Consider the following 10,772-nt stretch of genomic DNA (forward strand, 5'->3'; position numbering starts at 1 on the left):
CGCGCAGGCTCAGCGGCCACGGCCCACGGGCCCAGCCGCTCCGCGGCATGTGGGATCTTCCCGGACCGGGGCACGAACCTGCTGCGTCCCCTGCATCGGCAGGCGGACTCTCAACCACTGCGCCACCAGGGAAGCCCCAGAGCTTTTTTTTGAAAAAACAAACTGAGATGGTTTGATGCCAGAAGACAGGCCCTGGATTAGATCTGTGGGGAAGAGCCAGAACACTTGGTCCTTCACCCCGACCCGCTTCCCCCAGCCGGACCCCAGCCAAAGCGGTGGCACCTCCCACCGGTTCCATTTGCCTCCTGACTGACACGGGGTGGTATTAGCTTTGTGGTAGGGCCTGTCCTACACAGAGTGAGACGCTGAGCAGTACCCCTGGCCTCCACCCACGATGCCAGTAGCACTCTCCCACACCCCCCGTTGTGACAGCCACAGACATGTTGCCAAATAGCTTCTCAGGGCAAAATCAGCCCTGACTGAGAACCTCTCTCCTCAGGTTTTATATAAAGAAAGGCTTCCCAAGGACAGATATCATATTGTATCTCTTGTATGTGGAATCTAAAAAAAATGGTACAAATGAACTTATTTACAAAACAGAAATAGAGTTACAGATGTAGGAAACAAACCTATGGTTACCAGCAGGAAAAGGAGGGGGAGGGATAAATTGGGAGATTGGGATTGACATATACACACTACTCTATATAAAATAAATAACTAATAAGGACCTACTGCATAGCACAGGGAACTACTCTTCTCAATACTCTGTAATGACCTATATGGGAAAAGAATCTAAAAAAGAATAGATATATGTATAACTGATTCACTTTGCTGTACAGCAGAAAGTTACACAACACTGTAAATCAACTATACTCGAATAAAAATTAAGAAAGGAAAAAGAAAGATAGACTTCCACCACCAAAGAGGGAGGGGATTAAGCCATTTGAACTAGGGGTTCAGGAGATGGATTCTCAGGCAGGCCCAGTCGGAGTCCTGAGTTATCAGAAGTGAGAGCTGTGTCTTTTCTGCTGGGACTGTTGATTTTGAGGGTCCTGCTCCCTTGGGCCCAGGGCTCCTCTGTGAAAGAGAAAGTGAGGAAGCTGAGGACCAGCAGCGCTGCCTCTCTAAGGGGGGCGCAGGCAGCCAGGGAGCCTGGACCCCCGGGAAGGGACTCCAGTAAGAATCGTGATTCAGTCACTACACTGGCTGCCGTGTCTGAGCGCCCAGGACGCATAAGCCCTGCACTAAGCTTGTCACATGCTTCATTTCCTTACATCTTCAACACCAGCAACTATCACTGGACCCATTTTGCTGGTGAGGAAACTGAGTCTGAGAGGGGTTGTGTTAGTGGCCCAAGGTCACCCAGCAGGTCCATGGTGGAGGTGAGGTTCTGACCCAAGTCTGCGTGACTCCAGAGAACACGCCGTCCTGCCACAAGGATGGGGCGTCTGCTCCCCGAAGCTCACCTGAGCGATGCCCCCCCCACAGAGTCCCCCCCACCCCCGGGAGTGATGGGCGCTGGGCCCCGTCCCTGAATCAGGGTGCGGAGAGCTTCCACGGCAGGGAGGCCGCGCCTGCATCTTTCCCTGGTGACCGTCCAGAGCCTGATACCCCGAGCCCTGAGGGATGGCCACCGAGGCTCCACCCACTCTCGGGGGCTCATGGCCACCGTGGTCTCGGACGAGTCCAGCCTGCGGTTCCCTCCAGCTGACCAGGGTGCCTGTTCTTCCTCGTAGGGTGTTTTTCCTGAATGTGCCATTCGATTCCATCCTTGAGCGGCTGACCCTGAGAAGAACCGACCCTGTCACAGGAGAAAGGTTTGTGCCAGGCTCCCAGTGGGCAGCCCTCTGAGGGCTCCAGGGGCCACGCCCCACCAGGGACCCCCCCCCCCCATGTAGCTGACCGATGCCAGGGCGGGGCTGCTGCAGGGATGACGCCAGTGACGAGTGACAGAAGACTCTAGAAAGGGGGTTCCCCCAGCTAGCTCCTCTGCGCTTCCTGTCGGCCCTCTTTTCCTGGAAGGGCAGCGAGAAAATTACTGTCCGGGGCTCTACAGCACTTGTTGAAATGTTTGCCGGCTGTGTCCTGGGCTCGGCTCGGACCCCAGCGTGTGAAATGGCTCTCCAGGCCTCTGCCGTCACCACAGTATGTCCCAGATGTGGTTGCGGTACAGACGCGTCCCCTCGGGAACCAGTTCACCTTCGAGCCCTCCCACGGCTACGGGGGTAAATCCTGAGTTTTATTCTGCATCTGACCAAGTACAATCACTGTGTTGGTGTTGAAATACAATTTATAGTCTCTGTGATTGCAAAGAGGTAGAAGCTTCCATCTTCCCAGTAATCAAGGCCCTGTTTCTTGGTCACCAGACCACGTTTCTCAGTAGGGAGTGAGGAGGGGCACGAAGGAAATACCAGGATTTTCCTAAACTATAGGTCTGGTCTGTCGCCTTGCTGCTGGGGGACATCTTTGCACTGACCTGTGTCAAGTACAATGACCTTCACGCTGCCATGCCCCTGGGGTCTCTCCAGCGGTGACGGTGGCACTTCCTGTCATCCCTGCTCACACTTGGTGTTATAATGTCCCATCCCCCGTTAGACTGTGAGCTCCATAGAGCCAGAGGCAACTGCCTCGCCTGCCACTGCGTTGTCAATAGCAAATGTGTGCCAGGCATACATAGCAGCTGATAAATACTGTTTGGAAGGGAGAAGAGAAGAAAGAAGAAAGGAAGGGAATGAAAGAAAGAAAGGGATTTGGCCCTCGATATATGACTATATTCTGTCCTACTATTGATCTGCATTCTTCTCTCCTGGGCAGGGCCTGTGCTTTGGGTCTCTCTGCGGCTCCCGGGCCCAGCTGAGGGTGTACACACAGCTGGTGCAGAGTAAATGTTTGGTGGCGGCGGTGATGGTGGCCAACTTGCTCGGTAGTAGGACAGAGGGCCCCTTTCTGCCCTGTCCTTTGAGCTGGACCAGGGGTCACCTGCTCCCCCTCCTCTCGCAGGTCCCACCTCATGTACAAGCCGCCTCCGACCATGGAAATCCAGGCCCGTCTCCTGCAGAGCCCAAAGGATTCTGAAGAGCAGATCAAGCTCAGAATGGATCGGTTCTACAGGAATTCCGCTGAGCTGGAGGAGTTCTATGGGCAGGCCATCACCCTCAATGGGGACCAGGACCCGTACACGGTCTTTGAATACATAGAGAGTGGGATCATTAATCCCCTGCGCAAGAAAGCTCCCTGATGGGTTAAGAGCAAGGAGCATCCCCCAGGGACACAAAGCTAATCCTTCTTCCCCGACCTTCTGGAAACTCAGCCAAGCCAATAAAGAGTGCTGAGTGCAGTCTCGTGTGTCCTGAAGGTGAGGTGGCCGGAGGCTGCCTCGTTTGGGGGTCTGGGGACACAGGACAGGCAAAGTCCAGGAAAGCAGTCAAGTAGAGCGCTGCGGACCAGGTCGGACCTGGGATGCGGTGTGGCTCCAGCATCAACGTGCTGTGCACCCTGGGGTTGTCACCCGATCCTCGGAGGGCCTCGTTTCTCACAACTAAAATGGGGTAATAACAGTCCCTGCCTCACGGGGTTGCTTTGGGACTAAACGGGATGATGCTGGTAAAGCGCTCAGCACAGAACCTGGCACATGCTATGCTCTCAGTAAATGCAGTTTTACCAAAGCCGCTGTCTCTAGAGCAGCCTGTCCAGTAGAACTCTCTGGAATGAGGGGCATGCTGTCTGACCGTCCAACACGGCACGAGCTGCAGGTGGCCGCCCGTGCAGCACGGGGAACACAGCCACTGCAACTGAGAAGATGTTTTTAAAATTGTCGGGCTTCCCTGGTGGCGCAGTGGTTGAGAGTCCGCCTGCCGATGCAGGGGACGCGGGTTCGAGCCCCGGTCCGCGAAGATCCCACATGCCGCGGAGCGGCTGGGCCCGTGAGCCGTGGCCGCTGAGCCTGCGCGTCCGGAGCCTGCGCTCCGCGACGGGAGAGGCCCCAGCAGTGAGAGGCCCGCATACCGCAAAAAAAAAAAAAAAAAAAAAATTGTCCTTAATTTTCACTAATTTAAATGTAAATGGGGACTTCCCTGGTGGTCCAGTGGTTAAGACTCTAAATCAACTATACTCGAATAAAAATTAAAAAAGGAAAAAGATAGACTTCCACCACCAAAGAGGGAGGGGATTAAGCCATTTGAACTAGGGGTTCAGGAGATGGATTCTCAGGCAGGCCCAGTCGGAGTCCTGAGTTATCAGAAGTGAGAGCTGTGTCTTTTCTGCTGGGACTGTTGATTTTGAGGGTCCTGCTCCCTTGGGCCCAGGGCTCCTCTGTGAAAGAGAAAGTGAGGAAGCTGAGGACCAGCAGCGCTGCCTCTCTAAGGGGGGCGCAGGCAGCCAGGGAGCCTGGACCCCCGGGAAGGGACTCCAGTAAGAATCGTGATTCAGTCACTACACTGGCTGCCGTGTCTGAGCGCCCAGGACGCATAAGCCCTGCACTAAGCTTGTCACATGCTTCATTTCCTTACATCTTCAACACCAGCAACTATCACTGGACCCATTTTGCTGGTGAGGAAACTGAGTCTGAGAGGGGTTGTGTTAGTGGCCCAAGGTCACCCAGCAGGTCCATGGTGGAGGTGAGGTTCTGACCCAAGTCTGCGTGACTCCAGAGAACACGCCGTCCTGCCACAAGGATGGGGCGTCTGCTCCCCGAAGCTCACCTGAGCGATGCCCCCCCCACAGAGTCCCCCCCACCCCCGGGAGTGATGGGCGCTGGGCCCCGTCCCTGAATCAGGGTGCGGAGAGCTTCCACGGCAGGGAGGCCGCGCCTGCATCTTTCCCTGGTGACCGTCCAGAGCCTGATACCCCGAGCCCTGAGGGATGGCCACCGAGGCTCCACCCACTCTCGGGGGCTCATGGCCGCCGTGGTCTCGGACGAGTCCAGCCTGCGGTTCCCTCCAGCTGACCAGGGTGCCTGTTCTTCCTCGTAGGGTGTTTTTCCTGAATGTGCCATTCGATTCCATCCTTGAGCGGCTGACCCTGAGAAGAACCGACCCTGTCACAGGAGAAAGGTTTGTGCCAGGCTCCCAGTGGGCAGCCCTCTGAGGGCTCCAGGGGCCACGCCCCACCAGGGACCCCCCCCCCCCATGTAGCTGACCGATGCCAGGGCGGGGCTGCTGCAGGGATGACGCCAGTGACGAGTGACAGAAGACTCTAGAAAGGGGGTTCCCCCAGCTAGCTCCTCTGCGCTTCCTGTCGGCCCTCTTTTCCTGGAAGGGCAGCGAGAAAATTACTGTCCGGGGCTCTACAGCACTTGTTGAAATGTTTGCCGGCTGTGTCCTGGGCTCGGCTCGGACCCCAGCGTGTGAAATGGCTCTCCAGGCCTCTGCCGTCACCACAGTATGTCCCAGATGTGGTTGCGGTACAGACGCGTCCCCTCGGGAACCAGTTCACCTTCGAGCCCTCCCACGGCTACGGGGGTAAATCCTGAGTTTTATTCTGCATCTGACCAAGTACAATCACTGTGTTGGTGTTGAAATACAATTTATAGTCTCTGTGATTGCAAAGAGGTAGAAGCTTCCATCTTCCCAGTAATCAAGGCCCTGTTTCTTGGTCACCAGACCACGTTTCTCAGTAGGGAGTGAGGAAGGGCACGAAGGAAATACCAGGATTTTCCTAAACTATAGGTCTGGTCTGTCGCCTTGCTGCTGGGGGACATCTTTGCACTGACCTGTGTCAAGTACAATGACCTTCACGCTGCCATGCCCCTGGGGTCTCTCCAGCGGTGACGGTGGCACTTCCTGTCATCCCTGCTCACGCTTGGTGTTATAATGTCCCATCCCCCGTTAGACTGTGAGCTCCATAGAGCCAGAGGCAACTGCCTCGCCTGCCACTGCGTTGTCAATAGCAAATGTGTGCCAGGCATACATAGCAGCTGATAAATACTGTTTGGAAGGGAGAAGAGAAGAAAGAAGAAAGGAAGGGAATGAAAGAAAGAAAGGGATTTGGCCCTCGATATATGACTATATTCTGTCCTACTATTGATCTGCATTCTTCTCTCCTGGGCAGGGCCTGTGCTTTGGGTCTCTCTGCGGCTCCCGGGCCCAGCTGAGGGTGTACACACAGCTGGTGCAGAGTAAATGTTTGGTGGCGGCGGTGATGGTGGCCAACTTGCTCGGCAGTAGGACAGAGGGCCCCTTTCTGCCCTGTCCTCTGAGCTGGACCAGGGGTCACCTGCTCCCCCTCCTCTCGCAGGTCCCACCTCATGTACAAGCCGCCTCCGACCATGGAAATCCAGGCCCGTCTCCTGCAGAGCCCAAAGGATTCTGAAGAGCAGATCAAGCTCAGAATGGATCGGTTCTACAGGAATTCCGCTGAGCTGGAGGAGTTCTATGGGCAGGCCATCACCCTCAATGGGGACCAGGACCCGTACACGGTCTTTGAATACATAGAGAGTGGGATCATTAATCCCCTGCGCAAGAAAGCTCCCTGATGGGTTAAGAGCACGGAGCATCCCCCAGGGACACAAAGCTAATCCTTCTTCCCCGACCTTCTGGAAACTCAGCCAAGCCAATAAAGAGTGCTGAGTGCAGTCTCGTGTGTCCTGAAGGTGAGGTGGCCAGAGGCTGCCTCGTTTGGGGGTCTGGGGACACAGGACAGGCAAAGTCCAGGAAAGCAGTCAAGTAGAGCGCTGCGGACCAGGTCGGACCTGGGATGCGGTGTGGCTCCAGCATCAACGTGCTGTGCACCCTGGGGTTGTCACCCGATCCTCGGAGGGCCTCGTTTCTCACAACTAAAATGGGGTAATAACAGTCCCTGCCTCACGGGGTTGCTTTGGGACTAAACGGGATGATGCTGGTAAAGCGCTCAGCACAGAACCTGGCACATGCTATGCTCTCAGTAAATGCAGTTTTACCAAAGCCGCTGTCTCTAGAGCAGCCTGTCCAGTAGAACTCTCTGGAATGAGGGGCATGCTGTCTGACCGTCCAACACGGCACGAGCTGCAGGTGGCCGCCCGTGCAGCACGGGGAACACAGCCACTGCAACTGAGAAGATGTTTTTAAAATTGTCGGGCTTCCCTGGTGGCGCAGTGGTTGAGAGTCTGCCTGCCGATGCAGGGGACGCGGGTTCGAGCCCCGGTCCGCGAAGATCCCACATGCCGCGGAGCGGCTGGGCCCGTGAGCCGTGGCCGCTGAGCCTGCGCGTCCGGAGCCTGCGCTCCGCGACGGGAGAGGCCCCAGCAGTGAGAGGCCCGCATACCGCAAAAAAAAAAAAAAAAAAAAAATTGTCCTTAATTTTCACTAATTTAAATGTAAATGGGGACTTCCCTGGTGGTCCAGTGGTTAAGACTCCGCGCTTCCAATGCAGGGCGCCTGGGTTCGAGCCCTGCCTGGGGAACTAAGTTCCCACATGCCAAGCGGTGCGGCCAAAAATAAAAAAGAATTAAATATTTCCTTGGTAATTGAAATTGATCTGTGGGAAAAATAAATTTGCTTAAAAAAAAAAAATGTAGGGACTTCCCTGGTGGCGCAGTGGTTAAGAATCCGCCTGCCAATGCAGGGGACACGGGTTCGAGCCCTGGTCTGGGAGGATCCCACATGCCGCGGAGCAACTAAGCCCGTGTGCCATGGCCGCTGAGCCTGCGCTCTAGAGCCCTCGAGCCACAACTACTGAAGCCCGCGTGCCTAGAGCCCGTGCTCCGCAACAAGAGAAGCCACCTCAACGAGAAGCCCGCTCACTGCAACGAAGACCCAATGCAGCCAAAAATAAATAAATAAAATAAATAAGTTTATATAAAAGAAAAAAATGTAAATGGCCACATGTGGTGAGTGGTTGCCATGTCAGGGCAGCTCTAGACACACTCAGCTGTTTCTTGAGACTTGCTGGAGCCCCTCGGAAGGCCTGCCTTCACCTCCCACCGAAATAGCCCCTCTGGGTCCCCCAGAGCCCACAGCACCAGGAGGAGACCCTGGAGGGACAGGACAGTGACATCTTAGGCTGACAGAGCTCTTGATTCTCTTTCATGCGCCCCCTCCCCCCACCCAGTTATTTTTTTTACCTCATTAGAAAGATACTTGGGTGAGTCCCTCCACTGACAGAAGAGGACACTAAAGCCACAGAGGGTAAGTGACTTGCCTGAGGTCTCCCGGATCCATGGCACACCTGAACCCAGTGTTCTGGTGCTCTCTGCCTGCGGGCCTCAGCAGGCCAGGCCGGCCTGGGCTCAAGACTCCAGCCTCTGGGCTCTGGGCAGCTCGGGGACCCCAGGCCTAATGGCTAAAGCCCCTTCCAGCCTGGAGCAGCCCAGAGTCCCTCCGGCAAAGATCTGACCCTGGCGCTGGCCACAGTAGCCAGTGACGTGCCAGCCGGCAGCTGGGGTCCTTGGAGCCAGGCCTCTGGGCCTGCCCTCCTGCCTCTGCCCCGTCACCTCAGACTGAGCCCTGGGCCTGCCCTAGCACCTCCCGGGGCTGGGCCCTCTCTCCAGAGGCAGCATCCTGGCCTCTGCACCTCCCCCGACTCTCTCTCTCCTCGCCCTGTGCAGGCACCGGGTGCCACCTCCTGAAACTCCATCAGGGCCTCCCCTGCCCAGGTCCACTTCCCCCAACCCCTACGGGAAAACAGCAACTACCCTGAAAGTCCCCTGACAATGGGCTCCTGCCCATTAAGCCTCCTCAGGCCCTGGGAGGACCCGGGAGAAGTCCCAGGTACAGACCACAGGGCCAGGTTGCTGTGATGAAACTCTGCTCGCTTGTACCCGGCACCCCCTGATTGCAGGAGACAAAAGCAGGGAGGTGGCCAACACAGGCCTGCCTAACCCTCTGCGTGTCATTCTGGGTACCAGAGAACGTGGTCTCACTTTACTCAGTGAAATGTCGTTTGGATATGGATCTTTAGCCAAGGACATCATCAAACACTCATTTACTTAGTTCACAGAGCAAGGCTTACTTTGTGGACGACCTCTCTGGACTGCCCACACCTTTACCCCTCCTCTCCCTCCACCTGCCCCACCCCGTTAGAGCAGCTGTGCCAGCTCTGCGCCCCCTCTGTGAGGCAGGTGATGTCCCCGCCAAGAGTGTAGGTCCCCATGCTGCTGTGTGACCTTGGGCAAGTCGCTTCACCCCTCTGGATCCTTGTAAAATGAGAACAAGTAGTCACTGCCTCCTAGGCAATACTCAGCTCGTATTGTGGGATGAAGTCATGAATACATACACCAAGGCTGAAAATAGGGCACATAGTACATGCTCAATAAATGCAGCCCTTCTCAATCACATTCTCACAGCTCCCCTTGAGGTCAGTGCTGTTTTTATCCCTAGATGAGGAAACGGGGGCTCAGAGGAGTCAAATAACTTGTGAAAGGCTGTGCGTGGTAAGTGGCAACAGGTGCCGGGACCCGAGTCCCTCGCTGGTCCCAGAACCCCACGTGATGACCCGCGCGGCACCTGCTTCTCCCTCCGTCGCCGTCGGGGTCGCCAAGGGCCCTGCCTTTACCCCGGAGGAGCTCGTCCCCGCCGCGTCCCGGCGTCCCGAAGGCCCTGGCATCCTGGATGCCGCGCGGCGGGGCCTTGGTTGGGCTTCGCGCCGCCCTGGACGCGGGGACGGCGCGGGCTTCATTGAGATGCGCTCCGGCGCGCGGTCCCGGGCGCGCCCCTCGGGAGTGCGGTGGCCCTGGCGCGCCGCCGGGTTGGCCCAACACGCTCCGGCTGGTGTAGATGGCTCCCCCGGAAACGACGAGCAAATGGTATTCATCTCACCCCCGCGACGCACAGTCCCTCCCGCTGCTTTGCATAGCAAAGCTTCCCCGCTCCGGGGTCGCAGGCTGCCGGGACAAATCAGGCTCTTCTAATTGGAGCCCTCAGCTCCAGGTCGCGGCCTAATTGGGACGCCTGGCTGGAGTGTATTAGCATCCGGTTCCAGCCGCAGTGATACTGGCTGGGGGCTTCCTGGCCCAGGAGAGGCAAAGTCCGTGGCTGGAGGGCAAATGTGTTAATTTCCAGATCAGCAGCTGTGCTTGAAGTTAACCACTGAGGTCTGATTAAGGTAACTTGCGGGAGAACAATCGCTGACGCTGTCATCATTAAAGCAGCTCCCCCGTTCATTTCCAGCCTCTTTCATCATGTTGTCACCACAGACTCTTTTCCCACCCGACACCCTGGCTCACGTCTGTGTTTGGTCGGCCCCGTTCCTTCCCTACTCCCCACCAGTGGGAAATCCAGACGGTACAGAGGCTCCTCTGGGGCGTCTGCCTGTCCCCACCCTGCAGCCTCCACAGGTGTTTCTCCTGTGGGACCTGCACCTGACTGCTGCTGAGACCAGGGTTACACCTGTACTCTGAGCTGGCCAATCAGCTCCTCCCAGGAATTTGGGAAGAGAACCGAGGGCAGCTGGTCGCTCTCTTCCTGCGGCTTGGAGGAAGGAGAGGATGTCGGGGTCTGTCTGGCCTGTGCGTAGGACAGCAGTGCAAGTTTGTGTGGAGGAACCGAGAGAGAAGCAGACACGTGTCCGCCCCGTTCATTCAACAGGTATTTACTGACTGCCCTACTGTGCCGGGCCCTGGGAATGTAACAGAGGAAAAACAGGACAAAATCTCTGCCCTTATGAGGCTTACATTTTACAAAGAATATGACAGAAACGAGAGAGAAAAAGAGACCACCTAGGGCTTCCCTGCTGGTGCAGTGGTTGAGAGTCCGCCTGCCGAGGCAGGGGACGCGGGTCCGTTCCCCGGTCCGGGAGGATCCCACATGCCGCGGAGCGGCTGGGCCCGTGAGCCATGGCCGCTGAGCCTGCGCGTCCGG

At 56.7% G+C, this 10,772-nt stretch overlaps 2 protein-coding genes across 2 annotated transcripts; both read left to right on the forward strand.

Moving 5' to 3' along the window:
- The first annotated feature begins 1,373 nt into the window (after positions 1 to 1,373).
- Positions 1,374 to 3,530, forward strand: LOC114487447 (adenylate kinase 8-like). The gene is made up of 3 exons (XM_028497374.1): positions 1,374 to 1,382; positions 1,708 to 1,817; positions 3,001 to 3,530. Exons 1-3 carry the CDS (start codon positions 1,374 to 1,376, stop codon positions 3,236 to 3,238), a joined length of 357 nt encoding a protein of 118 aa, XP_028353175.1. The 3' UTR covers positions 3,239 to 3,530.
- On the forward strand, positions 3,460 to 6,543 carry LOC114487448 (adenylate kinase 8-like). The gene is made up of 3 exons (XM_028497375.2): positions 3,460 to 3,548; positions 4,971 to 5,051; positions 6,235 to 6,543. The coding sequence occupies exons 1-3, from the start codon at positions 3,460 to 3,462 to the stop codon at positions 6,470 to 6,472; spliced, it is 408 nt and encodes a 135-aa protein (XP_028353176.1). The 3' UTR covers positions 6,473 to 6,543.
- The last annotated feature ends 4,229 nt before the right edge of the window (positions 6,544 to 10,772 follow it).

Source organism: Physeter macrocephalus, chromosome 13 (assembly GCF_002837175.3).
Source record: "Physeter macrocephalus isolate SW-GA chromosome 13, ASM283717v5, whole genome shotgun sequence".
In the NCBI taxonomy this organism is placed as follows: domain Eukaryota; kingdom Metazoa; phylum Chordata; class Mammalia; order Artiodactyla; family Physeteridae; genus Physeter; species Physeter macrocephalus.